At 48.8% G+C, this 24,276-nt stretch overlaps 1 protein-coding gene across 1 annotated transcript; it reads left to right on the top strand.

Moving 5' to 3' along the window:
- The first annotated feature begins 1,548 nt into the window (after positions 1 to 1,548).
- On the top strand, positions 1,549 to 15,439 carry CDR2L (cerebellar degeneration-related protein 2-like). The gene is made up of 5 exons (XM_006869592.1): positions 1,549 to 1,627; positions 12,804 to 12,916; positions 13,151 to 13,299; positions 13,596 to 13,760; positions 14,548 to 15,439. The coding sequence occupies exons 1-5, from the start codon at positions 1,549 to 1,551 to the stop codon at positions 15,437 to 15,439; spliced, it is 1,398 nt and encodes a 465-aa protein (XP_006869654.1).
- Positions 15,440 to 24,276: the final 8,837 nt, after the last annotated feature.

Below are 24,276 nucleotides of genomic sequence, written 5' to 3'. Positions count from 1 at the left end.
ATTCAGAATCCTCCAGGGACCAGGTAAGCCTTTTGTTGAGGTTACATCCCAACCCATCTTCTACCACTGGCCAAGCCTATCTCTTTTCCTTCCCCTATGATGTTGATCCCAAGAATGTCACTTCATCAATTTCCTGCATGCCAGTATCCATCTCAGGGGAAATATACCCTGCAGGAGGGCCCATTTTCAGCTCTCAAGGATATCATTAAGCAGTCTTCTAAGGTCCTTTCCCACCAACGTGTGTGGGAGTTCCATTTGCTCCCCATTCTTCCCAATACTAGGTATTTTATGTCTTTTTATTTTAGTCATTCTGTTGGGTAGGAAGTAGCACATCACTGAGGTTTTAATTAGTATTTCCCTACTAACTCAAGAATTTGAGCGCCTTGTCCTATGTTTATTGGATCAGTTAGAAATAGTCAGGCAAAGCTCTTATTTTTCTAAGTTCTCTCCCTTTTTCTTATTGATTTGCAGGGGTCCTTACTATATTCTGGATACAAGCCCATTGCTGAATATATTGCAACGTATATTCAGAATTGGATATACTCAGAACTCCTCAACAGTACCAGGCACACGGTTTGTCAATAAAAAAGAGTTCACATCAATGTTTGAGTCTGCAAACTCCTTAAGGAACGAATGTTTAGATAGGTGAAACCGTGTAAACATTAGTCTTAATGGATATAATCGGCTATAGGATATGGGTCCCAAGAAGAGGGAAACAGTACCTAGAATGCAGATAACACGCCCTCAAACTTCGCCACTCCCCACTTGCTGTTTCCCTTCACAGATATTTGCACACTAATTCTTAAGTGTACATTGTAAATTAACATTCATTCAAAAAGCCCCAAGGAAAGTCTCAACAGATCTGGGCTGAGAAGCCCGTTGTGAAAAGGAAAGGCTCTGCCTTTAGGAGATGTAGGGAGCGAGACATAAATAAAATAAAATAATTTCAGTTCTGGAGACTATGAGAGTACAGGAGGGAGGTAAGGAGGACCATGGGTTGATCCAGAATAGCAGGACCAGGGCCTCAGGGAGAGACTCTGCCCTTGGCCCCGCCTATCTATGCACACACCTCCTGATTGGTCGGTAGCGTAGGCCCCGCCCCATAGGCGGGCAGTCCGGCAAACTGCAGGCGGACCCTGTGAAGATGCAGTAGCTTCTCTTGGTTGCGCCTGACGGGCGGGGGGCTGCGCCGGCCGGAGCTGGGCAGGGGGCACCGGTTGCGGCACCCGAGCACTGACAGCCCCCAGACCGACCGGTCCGCCCGGATCCTTTTGTGTCGCGTCCCTCCCGCCGTCCCCGCCCCGCGCCCTTTGTGCGGCAGCCCCCCAGTCCCCGGACTCCGCGGGACCCTGGCCGGTGGGGATCGAGGCGGCGCCAGGCCCGCGTGGGCGCCCGACCGGCAGCCGATGGCGAGGGGGCGCGGCGCACACAGGGGCGCCGCAGCCCAAGCGTGCGCCGCTGGAGGCCCGGCCCGCCACCGCATTGTCCTGGGCCCCGTGCCCCGGCCCTGAGGCCGCCGCTGCAGCGCCCGCCGCCGCCCGCTGGGCCATGCGGAGATCCCCCGGCATGGAGGACTTTGCCGCGGAAGAAGAGGAGCCCTGGTACGACCAGCAGGACCTAGAGCGGGGTGAGCATTGGGGGATGGGAAAGCGGGGTGTGCCCGCGACCCCTGCCCGCTGCTCCATTGTTGGGCGGCAGCACCTCGGCAAAGGCAGGGCGCGCCGGACTCGGAGGAGTGATACATCCAGAGAATGGGAATTGGAGAGGGGCGCGCCCGGGAAGCCGATGGTCTGACCTGCAAAAGTGGGGGGCGTGTCTTATCCTTTTTCCCCAGGCGGCGGGGGCATCCATCACCCATCCCCAATCCTTCTCCCATCAGAGGCAGTAACTGCCTGGGTGCCCCCCAGTATCCAGGGAGACCTGGATTCCCGCTGCGCAGTGTTAGGATATCGGAAGTGGCTACTTTCGAACGTTTTGTCGGGAGGGTGGTGTGCGTTGGGGGTGGTCTATATGACCTTAGGATTTCTGAGCTCTAGGCTAAGCACTGAACTGGTAACTGAAGGTTGCCAGTTCAAACCCATCAGCCGCTCTTGGAAACCTATACTGGGTCGCTATGAGTCAGAACCAACTCGAAGACACTTAACAACAACAAATAAGACTCCCAAAAAGTTTCCCCAACTCTCTCAGCCCCACCCAGGGAGGAGGTGCAACGACCGCTCTTGAAAGGGGTCTGAATTTAGTGGGGAGGAGTTGTCTGGCTCTCACCCTGCTGAGCCCTTCTCTATCCTGCCCATGGTTTGGAGGGGTCATGGGTTTGGCCTGTGAGGATAGGTAGCCATCGGCACCCCCCTATCCCCCCCCCCCATCTGAGAGCAGTGAGGATGGCTGGAGGGGTTAGACGCTAGTGATGAGGTGGCTGAAGTGACATCACAGCAAGTAGGGGCGGGGCGGTCGGCACAGGAAGGAGGAGGAGGAGGCTGGAAAGGGTCAGAGCCAAGGCTGGCTGGAATGGAGTGGATCCGCCCTGTTCTTCCCAAAGTCCCTGGGTCTAGGATTGTCAGAGCTGGAGGGATCTGGGGAACCTGCCCTCTGAGCATGACTTTCCCAGTCACCCAGCCAGCAAGGGGTGTGGACCCAGGTGGGGCACACTTTGTACCCTTAGGCCATCTGGGTCTCCTTTGGGGTGGCCTCTCCCCAGATCCTGAAGCCTTTGTTGCCTGAGCCTGAATCACTCCCCTAAGTAGCCAGACACAGCCAATGAGCCCCTGCCCTTGTTTTCAGGCCTGTGAATACAATCATATTCAGGACCAGTGTGGGGCTGGGTTTGCTGACATGCTCAGTGCCCTAACTCTTGCCCAACACTGGCTGGGACCACCCTTTCCTTCATCCTAGGTTGTTGTTGTTAAGTGCTGTTGAGTCAGTTCCAAGTCATAGTGACCTTATCTAGAATTTCCAAGGAGCGGCTGGTGGGTTTGAACCGCCGACCTTTTGTTCCAGTTCTTTATCCTGCAGCACCACACTAAGACTCACCATCCTAGGTTGTTATCAACTGCTGTCAAGACGGTTCTGACTCCTAGTCACCCTGTTTCCAAGGAGTGGCTGGTGAGTTTGAACCACCAACTTTGTGGTTTAAATTGACCTTGGGGTCCAGTGCTTTATCCCACAGCGCCACACCAGCACTCCCCCCATCCTAGGTAGTACCCCAAAACTTCCACTTTAGTGTCAGGCACCATCCTAGGAGCTGGGGACAGCCATACCTCTCTGGGTGCCCTGTAGGTGCTGGGGGCTGATGAAGGAGGCTGGTTTGTCAAGAAGTATTGGTGGTCCTGCATCGTGGGTGTGGGATGCAGGGGGGGCGGGGGAGGGTCTAGAGGGAACACTGGAGGCAGAGTTCACTGACGAGAAGCTGATGACTCCATTGATGGTGGCTTTCTCTTTAACTCCTGCACTCCTAATGAGGGCTCTGGCACCGAGCCTGGCCCAGATGTGGGAGTAAGGAGCTGGGGAATGTGGATGGGAGACAGGCTGCTTCCTGAGAGGGAAAGAGAGAGGTATTGTGATTTCAGGCGAGCTAGATGGCCATGCTCTGGGCTGGGGTGAAGATGACCCCTAATGGCCTGGCCTGCAGCAGTTTTTCTCAGTCGGGCAGCCCCAGGAGTAGCCAGAACCCAGGGATAAGGAGAGCCGCAGAATGAGACAGGCTCCGAGAAACTGGAGCATTTGTCTAAACAACTGGCTGTGCTCCATGGACCAGATGATGCACTGAGCCAGAGGGGACAGCGCTTGTCCTCAAGAGATGCCACATTCCAGAGGAGCTGGCAATGAGAACAAGGAACAACTGGGATGCCGTGGGAGGGATTCTTGCAGTCATTGGCCCGGCGACAGACAAGAGAGCTCCAAGGCTCAGAACCCTAAATCCACTGCCATCAACTCAATTCTCTCTCACAGTTACCCTATGGCACAGACTAGAACTGCCCCATAGGGCTTTCCGAGGTCATAAGTCTTTATGGGAACAGATAACCTCATCTTTCTCCCAAGGAGTGAGTGATGGGTACAAAGTGCTGACCTTATGATTAGCGAGCAACCTACCATTTACATCCCTGTACCACCAGGGCTCTGAATGGGGATGCAGAGTCCCCTTTGAGCTGGAGGATGACTTGGGAATCACCAGGAAGAGGAGGAAGGGAGGTTCAAAGTGGTGGGGATGTTCGCATCAAGGCATGGAACCGTGAAAGTAGAACATGGGGCTGGGAAGTGGGTGCCAGAAGAGGTCCTAGGCACAGCTATTGAGGCACTACCCCCAGGAGGACCAGGCATGAAGAGCTGGAAGTTGGCATGAGGATGTGTAAGATGCCCACTGTCTCCCTCTTCTCTATACCCCAAGTCTCTTCTGCCTAGCTACTCCCTGTTTGCCTCTAAGAGACCCAGGAAGTGGTTTTCTCAGCTGATCCCTCTGGCTCCTGCTCCATGACTGCTTTTCCTGCCCTGAGGATGGACCCCGACATGCCGATAATGTTTGACTTTGATACCATTCTGTCCCAGTCGAGGGAGGTGGTTGGGACAAGTGAGGGCCTAGACTTCTGCTGTCTGCCCACTGCCAGAGAACCTGTAAAAATAGAAAAAGCCTTGAATTATTAAGCACCAGTACACACTCTGCCCACCTCCGTTCCCCCACAGCAGGGCTAGGCATGGCAGGCTGCATGGGTACCTCTTCCAAGGCGAGAGATGGCTGCTGGGTCAGATTTGATGAGCTGGTATCTAGCTTCCCCTGTTTACCCTGGTCTTGAGTTCATCCCATGCCCCACCTCCACTTGGTTACCCTAAAAGTGACCTGACCCAGATTCTATGGACCTGACATTCATGCCCCGGAGGTTGTGAGCAGGACCCCACAACCTGCCTGGGGGTAGCTCGCTTTCTCTGTCTTGTCCTCACTCTCCTTGCTTTTGTCATTCTTGCTGTCACTTCTTTGTGCTTCCCTCAGCTCTCTGGTGCCCCACCCCGCCCCCAGCCTATGAAGGGCAGAGAGATTTCAGGGTTCTTCTCTAGAGACATCTCTGTGGCCCGCCAGTTATTCCTCCTGCAGGCCTCAGGGCATGGCTCATGGGGCAAGCCCTCAGCAGGCCTTCAGAAGGGAAAACCTCAGAAGACCCCTAAGGAGGCCCCAGAAAAGCCCACGTCCAGCAGGAGAATCGCCATCCCAGACCAAGTTACCATTGCGGTTTGGTTTGGTCCAATGTGATCCATGAATGTGAAGTGACAGGCTGTTTATTACTCTAGCTTACTTCCTGCTTCGCCAGCCCCTCCCTTCTTCCACTTCCAGACCTCCCTCCCCCCTCAGTCCTGCACCTCCCGGAGCCTGAAGCCATCTCCTCCCTCAGCTGTCGGCTGTCCTTTCCCTCACCTGGCTCCACTCAGTCCTGCTGTTCCTGCAGTTTCTGGAGTCCTCTATGTCCCCTCCTGGCAGCTTGCACTGCAATTTAGTTTCTCTGAGACAGTCTGAGACTCTCCCGCCGCCCTAACCAGTCTGCCTTCCCCATCCCTGAATCAGGAAGTGGCCTGGTCAGTTTGCCATCTTTGTAGGACACCTTCCCACATTCCTGTTTTCATGCACCCTAGCCCACCGGCATTGGAAGCACACACAACCCAGACACTCGCAGGAAGCAAAAGCTTCATGCTTCAGATTTTCTTGGCCTTGCCTTTTTCCGCCGTCTCTGACTCTGTGACCTTGAGTTCTGGGCTAAGGACACCACACAGGGCCTGACCTTTAACACCAGGGCATGGGGCAGCATTGGCAGCAATGGCCCCTTCACAAACTGCCCAACAGCTTCGAGTGGGGAAAACACTTATGAGTCATGACCCTCTGTTCTTGTAATTTGACCCCAAACCAAAAGACTCACTGCTGTCCAGTAGATTCCAACTCACAGCAACCCTCTGTGGGCGGTCCGAGGCTATACATCTTTACGGGAGTAGAACAGCTCATCTTTCTCCTACAGAGTGGCCAGTGGATTTGAGCTGCCAACTTTGCGGTTAGCAGATCAGTGCTTATCCTACAGCACCATCACGGCTTCATTACTATTTGTCAGTAACCAGTTATTTGGTGTCACTGTGGGATAAGCACTGGACTGCTAACCTTAAAGTTGATGGTTCAAACCTACCAGCCTCTCCGCAGAAACCCTGTACAGGGTTTTTATAAATCAGAACTGACTCCACAGCACTTAACAATTATTTGGTAGTAGGAGATGTGAGGCCACCAGGGGGCACAGTTTGTGCTGAGCTACTCACCCAAAAGGCTGGTGGTTCGAACCATCTAACAGCACTGTAGAAAAATCTGGCAATCTGTTTCTGTAAAGATTACAGCCAAGCTCTGCCTTGAACATCGTGCGTGCATTAAGGACTATCTATGAGACAACAGCAACTTGGAAGATTCAGTAGAAAACTTAGGGGGCAGTGAACTTAATGTTCCTCGGAAAAGGAGGGTGAGAATATTCCACAATTTGAAGAATGTATTAAGAATGGCTGTACAATTTAAAGAATTTGCTTCCCTTTTCACTGAATGATACATGTGGAAATTATTGGCTTGGATTGGCTGTGGAGTTTCTCAATAAACAATAACAAAGAATTCGTTCAATTCTAGTCTGTAACCCATGGGATCATTCTGAGTTGGAATTGGGTTTCGTTGGTTGCCTTTGGGTTCCATTCCAGTACCAACAAAAGAGGGCTCGGGTCACTTTAGCATCATGGCCTGGGGGTAGGGGTGGAGGTCTTTCTGGGCTCCCAAACCACTGCCAATCCCACATCACACAGGTCTGCAGTTCAATGATTTTAAAACCCGAGTTCACACTTGTATGAACACCTCCAGACTTTTGTCCAATTGGTAGTTAATAGATTCATAGGACAAGTGTCTTCATCCATTTAATAGGTTTATGTTGGTGTCATTACCAGAAAGTCCCACTGCTCAAAGCTCGGTTTTAATGGTGGAGGTAGGTGTTTAGAAACACTGAGTACAGTTCCAGGCTAAGACATGGCAGCCTTGTCCCAGGAGAATAGCTTTACACTCTTTCAAAACAAAGGATCACCTTCTCTGATGATGTCTGACCACAGGGTGCACCTCCCAACTGGGACCTGAGCCCCAGAGCCTCTGTTTCTCCGTATTCAAATCCTCACATGGGAGCAGACTCCAGGTTTGTCCTGGGTGCAGCTTGGATTTCCGCTTAGCTTCTTGGCTGGCCAGGTCCCTCTGGCTGTCACCAGACGAAGTCAGCCCTCACTCTGCTTGGGGACCAGGAAGCCTAAGGTTCTGCCCGCTAAGAGTCTGAGAGGCACAACTCTCCCGGGCCATCTAAGAGGAAAACTCTCATCCCAGGTCAGCTCGGTGCCTAGCAAAGAACTCAGTGGAAGCAACTACACTTAGGAAACTTGCTGGATGGTCCTCCAGGGATCCTAAGACTGTCCTCGTGTCTAAAGCAGGAAAACAATGCAAAGCTGAATCCCTGGACCTCATCTTATGGGCCCCAGTGGAATTGCCTTTATGTATCTCAATCCTAGATGGAGGTTGTGGTAAGAAATAGCCTCATGATGTGAAAAAAAAGTCCAATGCTTTCCATGACAGCAGTTTGGTAAAATGAATCAAAGAGACCTCCCCTTTGTTCTGATAACTCTGTTTCTTGGGAAATATCCCCTAAGGAGGTAGACAGTGATTTGAATACTTTTTTTTTTTTTTTTTTCTTTTATGGTAGTGAAAAGATACATAAGAAAACAGTCCGTCAACAATTTTTACAGGTATCATTCAGGAACATTGATTATATTCTTCAAGTTGCACAACCATTCCTAATACCCTTGCACAGAGATTTTTGTATAATGAAGTTAATTACAGATTTTTAAAAAACAACAACTTTTTAATTGTGAATTAGATCAAGGTTTACAGGGCAAATCAATTACCCATTCAACAGTTGATCTGTTTTGTTTCATGTCATTGGTGACAGTCCTTATATTGTCACATGATTTAACCCACTTGCTGTATTTCCTATTTCTGTTCTCCCCTAAAAGCTCAACATTGGGGACTATTTTGGAACAACTACTTAGGGATCTGTATGATGTTTCCTGGGTGATACAAGCGATTTGCTCTCAGCTATTAACCAAATGATTGACTGTTCAAACGAATCCAGCAGCACTGCGAAGTAAAGGCCTGGCAAGCTTCTCCTATAAAGATTACAGCTAAGAGAATTCCCTGTGGAGCACTTCTACATTGTAGCATGTTGGTGTCGGACAAGTGGCTATACTCCACAACCCGTAAGGAAAGGTTAAACCCTAGTAGGGGTGATGGGAGATTAGAAAAACAGGAAGACACAAAATGAAAATAGTTAAGTTGGGACCAGGTGAGACACAGCATTCTGATGGACTCCGACTTAGATTCAGCACGTTTATTATATATCAAGGGAGAGTGCTGGGGGCAGGGAAAAGAGTGCAAAAAACATTTGGTGTAATTGACGCAAGCAGTAAGCAGGGACTTTATCAGAGGAATGTAGTTGCTAGGGAAACAGAGATAGGGCAGCTAGATGTTTTTGCAGAAGGCCATGGCTGCATACAAGGAAAGACTTTGATTGATGTACAAGGAAAGACTTTGCAAATTCCTTGTTCCCTGAGGCAGGCTTTGCAAGTTCCTCAGGGGGCAGCCTGACCTGGGAGCAGCCCTATTTTCTGGACCACAACTGTTGAGTTGTAATCCTTCAGATAAACTGCCCCCAAGTCTGAGACCTTCAGTTCAAACGGCTCCCAGAAGTAGCACATGCGGTCACCATGAGTCTGAGTCAACTCAAGGACAATGGATTTGACTCCTTTCCTTTGGTTTATACAGTAGAATATTCTGTATTCTCTAAAAATGACCAAACAGACATATATTGTCCACTGGTCCGTCAGGATGTCGTACTGTGGTGGCTTGCGTATGCTGTGATGCTGAAAGCCATGCAGCCGTTGTCTAAATACCAACAGGGTCGCCCATGGTACACCGTTGTCAGTGGTGCTTCCAGATTAGTAACAGATTCAGAAGAAGAAACAGGCAGGCCAAATCTGAGGGCTTGTTATGAAGTGCCACCGAGTCGGTTCCGACCCACTGAAGGCATTAAGAAAAAACAAAACTGCAGGAATTGATAGACTGCCAATCGAAGTGTTTCAACAAACTGATGCAGACTGGAAGCACTCACTCATCTCCACCAAGAAATCCACAAGGCAACTACATGACCAACCAACTGGAAGAGATCCATATGAGGGCTCATTCCAAAGAAAGATGGCCCTACAGAATAGGGAAGTTATCAAACAATATTATTAATATCACACAAGTAAAATTTTGCTAAAGATGGTTTAAAAATGGTTGCAGCAGCACATGTACAGGGAGCTGCTGCAATTCAAGTCAGATTCAAAAAAGGACATGGACCAAGTTATCATTGCTAACGTCAGATGACTCTTGGCTGAAAGCAGAGTATACCAGAAAGATATTTACGTGTGCTTTATTGAATATGCAAAGGCATCCAATTGTGTAGATTATGACAAACTATGGATAACATTGCCAAGAATATGTATGCCAGAACACTTAATTGCACTCATGCATAGACCAGTCTGTATGCAGAGCAAATAATTTGAGACACTGGATTATGTGAAGAATATGCCATCAGGATTGAAGGAAGACTCATTAAAACCTGTGGTATGCAGATGATACAACCTTGCTTGCTAGAAGTGAAGAGGACTTAAAATACTATTGATGAAGAACAAAGACCATAGCCTTCAGTATGCATTGCACCTCACTGTAAAGAAAACAAAAATCCTTACAACTGTACCAATAAATAACACAATAAATTAATAACAGATTGAAGCTGTCATAGACTTCAGTTTGCTTGAATCAACATTCAACACTCATGGTAGCAGCAGTCAAGACATCAAATGACATATTACACTAGGTAAATCTGCTGCACAAAACCTCTTTAAAGTGTTCAAGAGTAAAGATGTCAGTTTGAGGGCTAAGGTGCTCCTGACCTAAGCCATGGTATTTTCAATAGCATCATGTGAAAGTTGGACAATGCATAAGGAAGACCGTAGAAGAATTGATGCATTTGAGTTATGATGTCGGAGAAGAATATTGAAAGTACTAAAGACATTCAGAAGAACCCACAAATCTATATTGGAGGAAGTATAGTCAGAATGCTCATGTTCCCTAAGAAGCCAGGATGACAAGACTTCATTTCTCATACATTGGACATGTTATCAGGAGGGACCAGTCCCTGGAGAAGGATATCATGGTTGGTAAAAGAGGTAGCCCTCCGACAAGATGGATTGGCAGCAGCAAGGGGCTCAAACGTAACAACAATTGTGAAGATGGCACAGGACTAGATAGTGTTTCATTGTATTTTGCATAGGATCGCTATGAGTCTGAACCGATTCGACAGCACCTACCAACAACAATAAACTAAGAAGCATTCATTCATATAGAACAAGGAGCTACTGCTCAGTTTAAAATCAGGAGAGGTGTAGGTAAAAGTTGGAGCCTTTCACCATACTTATTCAGTCTGTGCTGAGCAAATAATCTGAGAAACTGTGATATATGAAGGAGAACATGGCATCTGGGTTAGAAGAATGTTCTATTCAGATGACACAACCTTGCTTGCTAAAAGCAAAGAGAACTTGAAGCACTGGTTGATGAAGATCAAAGAATACAAACTTCAGTATGGATTACAACTCAGTGTAAAGAAAGCAAAAATCCTCAAACTGGACCCATAAACAACATCATGAGAAATGGAGAAAAGATTGCAGATGTCAAGGATTTCATTTTACTTGGATCCACAATCATTATTCATAGACACAGCAGTCAAGAAATCAAACGGTGTATTTCATTGGACAAATCTGCTGCAAAAAACCTCTCCAAAGTGTTCAAGAGCAAAGGTGTCACTCTGAAGACTAAGATGCACCAGACCCAAGCCATGGTGTTTTCTGTGACCTTATATGCATATGAAAGCTGAACAATGAATAAGGAAGACCGGAAAAGAACTGATGTATTTGAGTTGTGGTGCTCAATATTGAAATATTGAAAGTACCATGGACAAACAAATCTATCTTGGAAGAAGTATAGCTAAAATTTTCCTTGGAATCGAGGAAGGTGAGACTTAGTCTCATATACTCTGGACATGCTGGGTGGGGATGGTATGATTTAAAATTAGGTGTTTGGGCAAGGTGTCTCTGAGAAGGTGACATTTAAGTGTAGACTTGAAGGAGGAGAGACAGTGACCCTCAAGGAATGAATTTTTTAGACAGGTCCAAAACTTCAATTTTCTCCCAAGCCTGGGGACTACCTGAAGGCAGCACCTCTGTATTATTTGTCTTAGGGCCCTGGGTACCAGTCCAAAAGGACCCTTGAAAGGGTCTTCTGACTTTGTAGGGAACCCTGCTGGTACCATAGGTAAGCACTTGATTACTAACCAAAAGATGGGAGTTTGAACCCACCAGCTGCTCCTTGGTGTGGCATTCTGCTTCTGTGAAGCTTGATGTTACTGTTGGTAGGTACTGGTGAGTCATTATTGACTCATAGCAACCCTGTGCACAATAAAATGAAACACAGCCCAGTCCTGTGCCAACTTCATAATTATTGTTATGCATGAGCCCATTGCTGCTGCCACTGTGCCAATCCATCTCATTGGGAGTCTTCCTCATTTTCGCCAACCCTCCACTTTACCAAGCATGATGTCCTCCTCCAGGGACTGGCCTCTCCTGATATTAAGGTCTGAAATATGAGAGATAGAATCTCACCATTCTGATTTCTAAGGAGCATCCTGGCTATACTTCCAACCTAGATTTGTTTGTTCTTCTAGCAGTACATGGCACTTTTTAATCTTCTCCAACTGCATCAATTCTTCTACGGTCTTCCTTTTTCACTATCCAACTTTCACATGCATAGGAAACTAATGAAAAGACCATGGTTAGGGTCAGGCGCACCTTAGTCCTTAAACCGACATCTATGCTCTTGAACACTTTAAGGAGGTCTTGTGCAGCAGATTCGCCTAATGCAATATGTCATTTGATTTCTTGACTGCTGCTTCCATGAATGTTGATAGTGGATCCAAGCAAAATGAAGCCTTTGACAACTTCAATCTTTTCTCCATTTATCATGATACTATTTATTGGTATAATAGTAGCAACCCTGTGCACAATAAAATGAAACACAATAAAAGGAGCTCTGGTAGCGTAGTGGTTACGAATAGGGCTGCGAACCTTAAGGTCAGCGGTTTGAAACTACCAGCCGCTCCGCGGGAGAAAGATGAGGCTTTCTACTCCCGTAAAGATTTACACCCTCGGAAACCCTGTACAGGGTCGCTATTGGTCGGACCCGACTCGATGGCACTTAACAACAACAACAACATTTATTGGTCCAGTGATGAGATACAACCCATTGATATTATTTATCATGATATTATTTATTGGTCCAGTGATGAGGTACAACCCATACTGAAGGCTATGGTTTTTGATCTTCATCAGTATTGTAAGCCCTCTTTGCTTTTATCACACAAGGTTGTATCATCGCCATAATGCAGGTTGTCAATGGGTCTTCCTCCAATCCTGATGCCACAGTCTTCTTCATATAATCCAGTTTCTCGGACTATTTGCTCAGCATACATGTTGAGATTTACAATCCCTATAGGCAGTTCGACTCTGTCCTTCAGGGGTCCCTGTGAGTCAGAAATGACTTAATGGCAAATGGTCTGACTGTGTTCTTTTGCTGCTTCTGTTTCTCCCACCCTCTGCCCTCTGCCCCCTCCCCCAAGACTTGCACCTGGCAGCAGAGCTGGGGAAGACGCTGCTGGAGAGGAACAAGGAGCTGGAGGAGTCTTTGCAGCAGATGTACTCCACCAATGAGGAGCAAGTGCAAGAGATTGAGGTGAGGGGCCATGTGGGCCCTACACATGCGCTCTCCCACCCCCAGGCAGCAGGTGCCTTCTTAGTAAACACAGCCTCTGTCTGCCAGCTTTGTGCAGTGTACAGACAGCCCTGACATACCAGCTTCTTCCTGCCCCTGTAGATGAGTACCCCAGCGAATCTGCAAGGTTCAGGCAGGGATATTTTCCCCCACCTGCCCTAAAGGGCCACTCGCCCCCCAACCCGTTCCCCCTAGTACCTGACCAAGCAGCTGGACACACTGCGGCACGTGAATGACCAGCACGCCAAGGTATATGAGCAGCTGGACCTGACTGCCCGTGACTTGGAGCTGACTAACCAGAAACTGGTGCTGGAGAGCAAGACTGCGCAGCAGAAGATTCATGGGTGAGGACCGCCAAGGGTGGGAAGATGGGATGGAGGAGATGGGATGGTAAAGTCTGCCCTCTGTGAGCTCGAAGCCTGGGAGTAACGGCAAGCATGTAAATACGTGACTGCAGTACTGGATAAGTGTGCAAACAACAGTGATGGTACACAGGAGAGGAGTGAGCAACTGGGCCTGGGAGGTGTGAGAAAGGGGTGGGGCCTTGGGTTGATGGACGGTTTCCCCATCAGAGCTCAGTGCCCGGAGCACACCTCAAGGTTGCCTGTCTATCCCTAAGCCCAAGTCTCTCCACCTGCAGGCTGACGGAGACCATTGAGCGCCTGCAGGCCCAAGTGGAGGAGCTCCAGGCACAGCTGGAACAGCTGCGGGGCCTGGAGCAGCTGAGAGTCCGCCGGGAGAAGCGGGAACGCAGGCGCACCATCCACACCTTCCCCTGCCTCAAGGAGCTGTGCACCAGCCCCCGGTAGGTGCGGGCCAGTCCGCTCAGAGTACAGCAGCTGGGTTCTGACCCCAGGCAGGGAAGGACAGAGAGGGCGAGCACTGAGCAGGGGCGGAAACAAGTCTTGGTGCATCTTATGGGCCATGGGAGAGAGCCTGGCCCACTTGTTAAGGAGAACAATAGCGGCTGGCGTTGATGGGGTACTGAGCCTGTGTCCGGCGCAGCCTAAGTGACGTCATTCTTGTAGCATTACTGTTGGGGGGCGTAGTTATCATTCCCACTGCTCAGATGGGAACAGTGAAGCCCAGAGGTCACCCATTTAGAAGGATGCCAACCCAGGAGGGCTTAAGCCACCACCCCTTTAAGTTCCCATAAAATTTTAAGACCATACGACTCCTTAATGTAGAATTGTAGAATTTTATCGTATATTTAGTAGACGTTTCAATAAAGGTCCTGACAGGAAGCAGCCACTCAAACAGAGTCATTGAAGATGGATTCATAAATAAAGAGGTATCGGCAGGGTGGAGGGAAGCCACTGTGACCATCCCGGGCCTAAGGGGGTGAGGCAAAGTGTAGAGGGCTGATGGTTACCCAGGGAGCGTACCAGGGACATATACCCTCCGGCCTCCTGCCAGTGCCTTCCGTTGGCTGAGCTTACAAAAAGAGTAAGGTCTGAAACACGCAGAAAACGGTGGGGCGGAGGGGCAGGAAGAGGGAAGAACAGATCTAGATGGGCACAGTGGACCAGAGAGATGCAATGTCTAGGCTGGGCTTAGGGGTCTTGACCGTGACCACTACCCTACGACCCCAGGTGCGAGGATGCCTTCCGCCTACACAGTTCCTCCCTGGAGCTGGGCCCGAGGCCGCTGGAGCAGGAGAATGAGCGGCTGCAGACCCTGGTGGGGGCACTACGTTCTCAAGTGAGCCAGGAGCGGCAGCGCAAGGAGCGCGCAGAGCGGGAGTACACAGCGGTACTGCAGGAATACTCCGAGCTCGAGCTGCGCCTAGGTCAGCTGGAGGGCTGCCGCCTGCGTGTGCAGGAGCTGGAAGCTGAGCTCCTAGAGCTGCAGCAGATGAAACAGGTGAAAACCTACCTGCTGGGCCGGGAGGACCACCTAGCCGAGGCCCTGCTTGAGCCGCTCACCCATGCCCCCGAGGCGGATGACCCTCAGCCGGGTATCAGCAGCAACTTAGGTACCCAGGACGGCATCTCCTCTCCGGCCACCTCCCCAGGCCATGCGGTGCGCAAGAGTTGCAGTGACACGGCGCTCAACGTCATCGTGGCCAAAGACCCAGCCAGCCGGCACGCGGGCAACCTGACGCTGCACGCTAATAGCGTACGCAAGCGGGGTATGTCCATCCTGCGGGAGGTAGATGAGCAGTACCACGCGCTGCTGGAGAAGTATGAGGAATTGCTGAACAAGTGCCGGCAGCATGGGGCGGGCGTGCGGCACGCAGGCGTGCAGACCTCTAGGCCTATCTCCCGGGACAGCTCTTGGAGGGACCTGCGAGGGGGCGAGGAGGGCCCGGGCGAGGTCAAGGCTGGAGACAAGAGCCTTAGCCAGCATGTGGAGGCTGTGGACAAGCGGCTGGAGCAGAGCCAGCCCGAGTACAAGGCGCTCTTCAAAGAGATCTTCTCCAGGATCCAGAAGACCAAGGCCGACATCAACGCCACCAAAGTCAAGACCCACAGCAGCAAGTGAGGCCTCTACAATGCAGCCTCCCTGGACACACGTGTGGGTGCCTCTCACAGGGCCTGCAGCCTACCATAGGAGAACAACCACTTGAACAGGTGCCGGTCCAGAAATACAGGACCCTCTGACGCCGGGAGCGTGGGAAGGACCTGTGTCCTGCTGACAGGGAAGGTGTCATCACAGCCTGCTTCCCAGGAGCCCAGACCATCCTGTCGCAACCAGAGTTCAAAGCCAAACGTCTCCACTCCCATGGTGGGTCCCCAGTACCCCCAGACCACCCAGCTTCCTGACCCTGAGCTTTGCGGCCAGGCTCTGGGAGCCATTCTGGACCCGTTGACTTCTTTTCCAAGTTTTGTTTTCGGAGAGATTTGCAATACAAGGACTCCCCAGCCCTTTGCTCCCACTGGAAACACTTGAAGGGAGACCCCAGAGTCTCCTGGACCACTCACTGCTTCTCCCCAGCTGAGCCACGCTGCCGTTCCTTAGCACCAGCTCTCCCACTCCGGGGTCCCAACCAGGTCAGAGGAAACCCCTGCCCTGCTGGCAGGAAGCCTCAGCTAGGCCCCCGTGAGGGCCAGCATCTCCCCTCCAACCCTGGGCCTCTGCAGCTTTAGCCAATCAGAGGGGAAGAGGGTGCCCGCCTAGCAGCCATAAGGGAGGTGAGCACCCCATCTCCTTCCTAGCCCCTTTGGGTTCCAGCCCCTGAAATGCCTTCTGAGTTAAGCCTTCTAGGGCCAGGGTGAGAGGGAGCCCCCTTCTCTGTACACCACCTCTGACACGCTGGGCTTGATCTCTGCCCCCATCTCAGGGACCATGACGTCTCATTCACACCCACTTTCTCCACTGGCTGGCCCCAGCACAGCTTCCACTGCTGCCCCGCAAAGTCCTGGGCATGTGCCACCAGTCAGTGGCTGTAGCATCCATCCCTGTCTCCTTGCCTGCTTCTTACTCATACCAGATAGTATTGCATTGGAATAGGACAGGGAACATGTTTCTCTCCTATATAATGCCTGCTTATAGCCCTCTTCTGGATGGGCTTTTAAGGACCCAGCTGGGTCAGGAGTTTAATCTTTTAAGTCTCCAGAAATCCAGGCTTGTGCTCCGAAATACCCGAGATCCCAGCTTGCTCTGAGCAGTTCTTCAGGGTGGACAGTTCCCCCTGCTGCCCATCCAAGACTTTAGAAATAGGAGGAGCCATACATCCCGGTGGAAGGCGGTGGCCCCAGCCTCTGTGTGGGGCTGTGGGGGGGACCTTTATGCCTTATTTATTTCTAGTGGGTAAAGGGTTTTCTTAACACTCATGCCTGATTTCCTGGAGGGACCGCCATACTCCAGGTGGCACTGTGAGGAGGGCTGGTGGCTGTCTCCTTCCAGTCACATCCACGTAACTCAGAACCGTTTGTCCTTTGGGGCTGGGTAGTTTCCGGGCCTCCATGTGTCTCTGTCTTTGAAGGTGGAGGGGATGGGGTAGGGGAAAGAGCTTCATCCTGCTCCCACCCCAGTTGTAGCAGCTGACCAGCTTCTCCTTTGGAGTATACGTGAGAGAAATATATTTACAAATGCTTTATTCTCGTCTTTAATAAAAAACGCACCAGTATTCTGAAAGCAGCAGTGGTCCTGGAGTCATGTTCATGTCTGTCTGTCACACATACCTGCCTCCCCTCACGCACCTACAGGAAGCTTGAGCTCCACTTCCGGCCCTCCAGGTCCCCCACTCGTTACTGTAACTCTCAGCCATAGTAGACCTGGGACTATCGAAGACATTGAGGTATCTCCATAAAACTGAACTCACCAGATCAGTCAACCAATATTTATGATTATAGCTATGCCAGGAGGAGAATGGAGCTCTGGTAGTGGGTTACGAGTTGGTCTGCTGACCTCCAGGTCAGCAGTTCAACGCTGTCATCTGTTCAACGGGAGAAGGATGAGGCTCTCTGATCCCCTAAAGATTTACGGCCTCGGAAACCCTATGCAGGGTACCTATGAGTCGAAACCGATTCCAAGGCACATCACCACCACCACCATGCCAAGAGATACCTAGCAAACAAAATAGCCAGGGTCCCTATTTCCCTGAGTTGACATTCTGATTTGAGGGGGACATTGCCACAAAAACGTGATGGGAAAGTGGGAGCAGGAAGGTGTTCCTACACCAACTCGGGCATGCATGCTCAACGGGGTGACAGTGCCCCCCAAGAGAGCAAGAACTGGTTCCTAGGGAACGAAAAGCCTTACTTTTTAGATGTATACAGATGACGGTCTATCAGGAATCCTGGTATGGTGCTGTAGAATAAGCTAACTGCAAGGTCAGTCGTTCAAACCCACCAGCTTGTCTTTGGAAACCCTATACAGGGTTGCTATGAGTGGGAGCCGACTCAATAGTCACAATACACAGTCTATATGCAGTAGTGAAATTTTAGAGGTGGGGGGGGAATCTAAATAGGCTCCCTTGTGGGGTGGGGCATAATAATGAAATCAAAAGGTTGGGAAACCACTGATGAAGGGGGTGGGGGCGTCCTCTGAAAAGGTTGATGATGTCACTGGTTCCTGAAGGCTGAGGAATTGGGAGTCCCTGGAAGATGCAAATGTTTAGCACACTCAGCTGCTAACCAAAGGTTGGAGGTTTAAGTCTACTGAGAGGTGCATTGGAAGAGAGGACTGGCAATCTGAACAACCTGCCACTGAAAACTCTGAGCATAGTTCTTCCCTGACACACGTGGGGTCAACTGCAGCTGGGTTTTCTCTCTGATGGAGTAGGGACCAGCAGTGAGGAAAGGTAACTTAAAAATTCTTCACCTTTTCTTCCCCTTGTCCCCACCCCCGTACCCCCATGCACCATCTGCCTTTGAAAGACCTAGGAGAGGAAGAGGAAGGCTGGCCTCAGCCTTTGGTGCCCACCTATTTAGGAGAACAGAGGGTACCTCTCAGGTCTGTTTTTCCCAGGAAGGTCCCATTCTGGAAGGCTCATAGCAACAGCAGGTGAAAGCAGTTTACCAGCTGCTCTTCTCACCACCCCAAGGCAGTTTGTCTCATCAGCTTCTCTCCCAGAATCCAGGCCACCAGATGGCCTGAGCAGGCTGTTTATTTAGGGCCATGGAAACCTGCAGCTTCCTGTTTCTATTGCTCTGGGTCAGGCTTGAGTCTGGAGTCCAGCCACATGGAAATGCCACATAAGATTCTGACTTTGTTATTCATAATCCTTTAACCCTCAACCCGAGTGAATCCCTGGTTTTGCTCCCCTGAGCAACTCATTCCAGTCACCATGGAGACGCCTCTGTTCCCTCTGAGATTTGGGGACTAAAGCAGACAGGAAGTGGACCCAGGGGACTCTACTTCCAGTCTAGAGCCCAAAAGGAGAATGTTAGTTGTTACCCCTTCATACATTGTTGTTAAGTGCCTTCGAGTCAGTTCCGACCCATAGTGACCCTGTACAGGCTATAAATCTTTATAGTAGCAGAACTGCCTCATCTTTCTCCTGCAGAGACTGGTAGTTTCGAACTGCTGGCCTTAAGGTTCGCAAACCGATTCGTAACCACTACACTACCAGAGCTCCATACATTGGAGGTTACAAAATCAGTATCTGAACGTGGTTTATTCCCTCCTAAACACTGTGGGCTAATGCGCCAGACTGCAAAGCTGTTTGAACTGCAAGATCGGCAGTTCAAGCTCACCAGCTGCTCCTTGGAAACCCTATACAGGGTCGCTATGGGTCAGAACAGACTCAACAGCACTTAACAACAATAACAACAAGCATTGTACAGAGATACTGAGAAGATAGAGCCTTGATTTGATAACAATCTCCTGTTTCAAACAGCCAGCATCCACAGCAGGCTTTTTTTTTTTAGGCAACTGAGTCTGGGTTTATTTTTTTACCCTAGGTTTCTGAAATTAAACCCAAAAGGTACAAATACCGCTGTACAAGGAAAGACACACATTCCAATGCAGATTTACTATCAGACAAAAACACGCTGAGGCTGCCTCTATCTTTTTGGCAACGATTTCTCACGCTATGACAATAGCACTTCTGGTGTGGTGCTGTAGGATAAGCACTGGACTAATAGAAAGGTTGGCAGTTCAAACCCACCAGCCGCTCCTTGGAAACCCTGTACAGGGTTGCTATGAGCTGGAACCAACTCAATGACACTTAACGACATATAACAATAAATTTCCGTTTGGGGATCAAAAAGAAAAAGAAAAGGTGAACAGAAAATCACCTTTATTGGACATAAAGCAAAAACAGTTAACATCACACTTTGAAATTCCTGTCTACATTTGAGGTCTTCTCAAAGGAGTCCCAGGGGTGCTGTTGGATAATCACTGTACTCCTATCTGCAAGGTCAGCAGTTCAAATCCACCAGTCGTAAGATGGGAGAAAGATGAGGCTTTCTGTTTCCATAAGGATGATAGCCTAAGAAACCTCATGGCAGTTGTTATTTTGTTAAGTGCCATCGAGTTGATTCTGACTCATAGTGACCCTGGGTAGGGTTTCTGAGGAACAGCTGGTGGGTTTGAACCACTGATCCTGTGCTTCCAACCGACCTTGCAGTTCAGTGCTTTATCCCACAGAGCCACACCAGGACTCCTTAATGGCAGTTGTTGTTAAGTGCTGTTGAGTGGATGGCAGTAGGCTTAGGTTTTTATTGGTTTTCTCTCAGGGTTAGCTGACACTGATGGCCAAGACTGGTGAATAATTGCGGATTGTATAATGACAGATGGTTTCTCTCACTATTTGCTAAGGCAATTGATAATATATCAATGTCTAAATATCATAAAATGCAATGATCTGTGAAACTTTAAGATGTGGATAAAGTTCCCTCCCTGGAAACGCCTCACCATTTTTCAATTTTTTAATTTTAAGTTTTTATTGTGAATTGAGTGATAGTTTACATGAGAGAACATCCGTGTTACACTCATCGTTTCATTGCAATGATTACAATCTCAGTGCATCATCGTTCAACAATATTTGCTTCTATTCCCTCTGGTTTTTGGAGGGTGGGAGAGGATTTACACAAAACCACTCAGGAACATGCAATCATTTAAACAACCCTGCCTCCTGGCCACCAGCACACAGCCTTTCTCTTTACATGAGTCTAGAGTCCTCGGCTGCTCTATCTCACCATGTCCTCATCTCTGACTCCATCTCTGGTGTCCCTGCTTCTCTGGATAGGGTCCCACAGTCCGTTGATGCTCTTCTCCCTGGATGGTCCTAGGGTCCGCTGTTCCTGGATTGTAAGGTTAGCTACTCCCCCCATTTTGTTACAAAACTTCTACCTTTACAGTTGTGGCAACTGCAATTAGTCATGGTAACAATTATTCACTACTGAATCATAAGAATCTTATCCCCATCTCCTTTCACCAGACCTGTCTAGACAAGACGAAAACTATTCAGTGGGGATTCTGCCTTCCCCCACACATTCTGAAACTAAATTCCCTCTTGAAAACTTGTAAGCCAGTCACTTTGTGCCTTTATCGCCCCCTCATTTTAGGTATCCAGTGTCTAAGTTGCCCGTCCCTATCTACCCTGTGTACAGAGGGGATAGCATTGATCCTTGATGTGAAGACTCCTTCCCTCTCTGTTGGTATTTTGAGCTACTACATCCATAAGTATAGATTAAGTTCATCAAATTGTAGCAATTTACACTTGTTTCTTTATTTAAAAAATTCTCTTTTTATCTTCCTCTATTCAAGTTCACCCTAGGAAACCCTGTACAGGGTCGCTATGGGTCGGACCCGACTCGACGGCACTTAACAACAACAACAACATTCAAGTTCTAAACATCAAGCCATCGAGGCTATGTCAGATGAGTACTATCTACAAGTTTGGACGTTCTTGTGCATCTCCCTTCACGTCATATCAGCTGGACGCTTCACTCTCAGTTCTAGCCTTCCATGGCTATGTCCTTGTGTTTGGGCTCAGGAGTCCCCAGGTCTCACCACACTTTGGACCAACCAGCCCTTGGAGGCAAATTTTAAAGGCAACTCTGCTTCTTCCTAAAAATATAACTCATCAAGAAACAGCCACTAGTATTACTAACAATTATTAACATTTTTGCGCTCAGTTTTCATTGACCACACTGCCTCTCACTAAAGTGAATTCCTAGTGTTTAGCTGTTTTGAAGCACAGCTTGAGCATGTGCAGAACGATCACATCTCAGTTCTGGGCTTTGTCATGTTTTAGTAGCATTAAGGGTACTGTGTCCCTTGTGGCTCTCCGTATTCTCTTCCTACCTTTTCAGTCTCCCCTTAACTCCTGGCTGGAATAAATTGCCATCACATTTCAACTCATTCCAGCCCAAAATGGGACAGGAAGTGGGGGGTATTCCACTTTTCCAAACCATCTCCTTCTCTGACATGCCTCCTACTCCCTCCATCTGGCATTTGTCCTGCGACAGTGTCTGGGTATAAGCCATCACCACACGCATACTCAGAAGGATTTGGGATTTGGGTACAAATTGCCTTGTGAAAGAGGCTGATGTCACTAAGACTCAGCTCTATACTAGACCTCTGGAGTCCTGGTGTGATGCTGTAGGTTAAGCTGCTAACCACGAGGTCAGCGGTTCAAACCCACCGGCCAATCCTCAGAAACCTTAAAATCTTGATGGGAGCAGAAAACCTCATCTTTCTCCTGATGAGCTACTGGTAGATTCGAACTACTGACCTTGTGGTTAGCAGCCCAGCTCATAATGTACTAGCTACTAGGGTTCCTTTTGTTCTGCCAAGGGCCATTTGGATATTTATAACATCACTTAGTATAAATTTATGTTGCTATGAAAAAAACTCCTAGATTTATTTGAATTTCAGTCCCGCCTGCAGTTGCCTTGACAGGACCAGACCAAATGATTTTATGGGCTTGTGGGTAAAATGATTTTATGGGCTTATGGGGCCAGACATTCCCCAGCCTGCTACAGGATCACTATGAGTTGGAACCAACCAAACAGCACTTAGCAACAGCTATAGTTCAAGTTGCAAAACTACATTTCCAGATAATGCCCACTTGACCTGGCTTCAATGCCTGGATGATCAAAGCTCAACCAGAAGAAAGAAGAGGAAAAAAAGCGTAATCTGATACAATTTGATGGACTTGACCTACACCTATGGATGCAGTAGCTCAAAAGAGGAACCAAATCCTGACAGCAAGGATCATTCCCACCCCCTCCATACACAGAGTAGACAGGGATGGGCAACTTGGACATTGGCTACCCAAAATGGGGTGGGGTGGGGGGCGGGCTACAAAGGTAAGAAGTGACTGGCTTACAAGCTTTCAAGAGGGAACCTAGATCCAGAGGGCCTGGAGGAAGGTAGAATCTCCAGTGACTAGTATCAAATCTGTCTAGGCGGGGCTGATGGGTCTCTTGTGATACAATAGTGAATAATTGTTATCAGGAGTGATTGTGGGGGTTGGAAATGTAAAGGTAGACATTTGATAGCAAGGAGGGGAGTGATTAACTTTGCAGTCTAGGAGTGGAGGTCCCTGGGACCATCAATGGAGAAGAGCGGAGAGCGGGACCCTACCCAGAGAAGCAGTGATGCCTGAGATGGAGTCAGAGACGATGACATGGAGAGATGGAGCAGCTGAGATGGAGCAGCTGGGGACTTTAGATCCAGAGAGGGAGAGGGACTGTGTGCTGAAGACCGGGAGGGTGTGGGGGGGCAGGCTAACAGGGTATACCCTTTGGTTGGTTGATGATGCATGGAGGGGATTGTAACCATGGCAATGAAACGATCTATGATAGAATGAATGTAAAACTAATGTTCTCCCATGTAAACTATCACATAATTCACAATAAAACATAAAAAAAAACAACTACATTTCCACAAAACTCATGTTATCAATATTTATTAGTTATTCTGGGCCATGGAGTCCTGGTGTAGTGCTGTAGGATAAGCACTGGACTGCTAACCACAATTCAAACCCACCAGCCACGCCTTGAAACCATATATAGGATGGCTATGAATCTGACCAACTCAACAGCATTTAATAACATTATTAAATGGGTCACGTTCTAGGTACTCAGCTTATAACAGTGAGCTACTGTACTGTGTTTACATTGTATCTGGGGAAGGAAAAAAGTTGCTGTTGAGTTGCTTCTGACTCATGGCGACCCCTTGTGTTACAGAGTAGAATTGCTCTGTGGGGGTTTTATTGGCGATAATTGTTAAAGAAGCAGATCAGTAGGCCTTTCTTCCATAACACTCTTGGGTTAGGTCCAGCGCAAACCCTTTGCGCCATCCGGGATCCATTCTAGCTGGGAGACATGCAATAAGTATTAGAAAAGGATTAAGTGGTATGCAAAAATAGAGCAGAGTGAAGGCAAGAGGGGACACTGAGCTGATGGATTTCAGGTGAATTAGGTGGCTCAGATAAATGGAGAAAAGATTGAAGTCAAAGATTTCTTTTTTCTTGGATGAACCATCAACATTCATGGAAACAGCAGTCAAGAAATAAAAAAACGTACTGCACTAGGCAAATCTGCTGCACAATACCTCTTTAAAGTGTTCAAGAGCATAGATGTCAGTTTGAGGACTAAGGTGCACCTGACCCAAGCCAAGGTATTTTCAATAACCTCATATGCATGCGAAAGTTAAGACAGTGAATAAGGAAGACGATCGAAAAATCGATGCATTTGAGTTATGGTGTTGGAGAAGAATACTGAAAGTACCATGGACTGTCACAAGAACAAATCGATCTGTGTCGGAAGTACAGCCAGAATGCTTCTTGGAAGCCAGGATGGCCAGACTTCATCTCTCATACTTCGGATATATTGTCAAGAGGAACCAGTCCGTGGAGAAGGACATCATGTTTGGTAAGGTGGAGGGTCGGAGAAAAACAGGAAGACCCAGAACGAGAT

The sequence above is a fragment of the Chrysochloris asiatica genome, unplaced genomic scaffold (genome assembly GCF_000296735.1).
Source record: "Chrysochloris asiatica unplaced genomic scaffold, ChrAsi1.0 scaffold00132, whole genome shotgun sequence".
Lineage (NCBI taxonomy): Eukaryota > Metazoa > Chordata > Mammalia > Afrosoricida > Chrysochloridae > Chrysochloris > Chrysochloris asiatica.
Note: the sequence above shows the minus strand (reverse complement) of the source record. Positions and strands in the feature narration are given on the sequence as shown.

Excerpts from the sequence above, each read along its gene's own strand:
- CDR2L (XM_006869592.1), top strand. The coding sequence starts at position 1,549 with ATGCGGAGATCCCCCGGCATGGAGGACTTTGCCGCGGAAGAAGAGGAG. Across the intron at positions 12,917-13,150 it reads AGCAAGTGCAAGAGATTGAG|TACCTGACCAAGCAGCTGGA; the intron begins GTGAGGGGCCAT and ends CGTTCCCCCTAG. Across the intron at positions 13,761-14,547 it reads GAGCTGTGCACCAGCCCCCG|GTGCGAGGATGCCTTCCGCC; the intron begins GTAGGTGCGGGC and ends CTACGACCCCAG.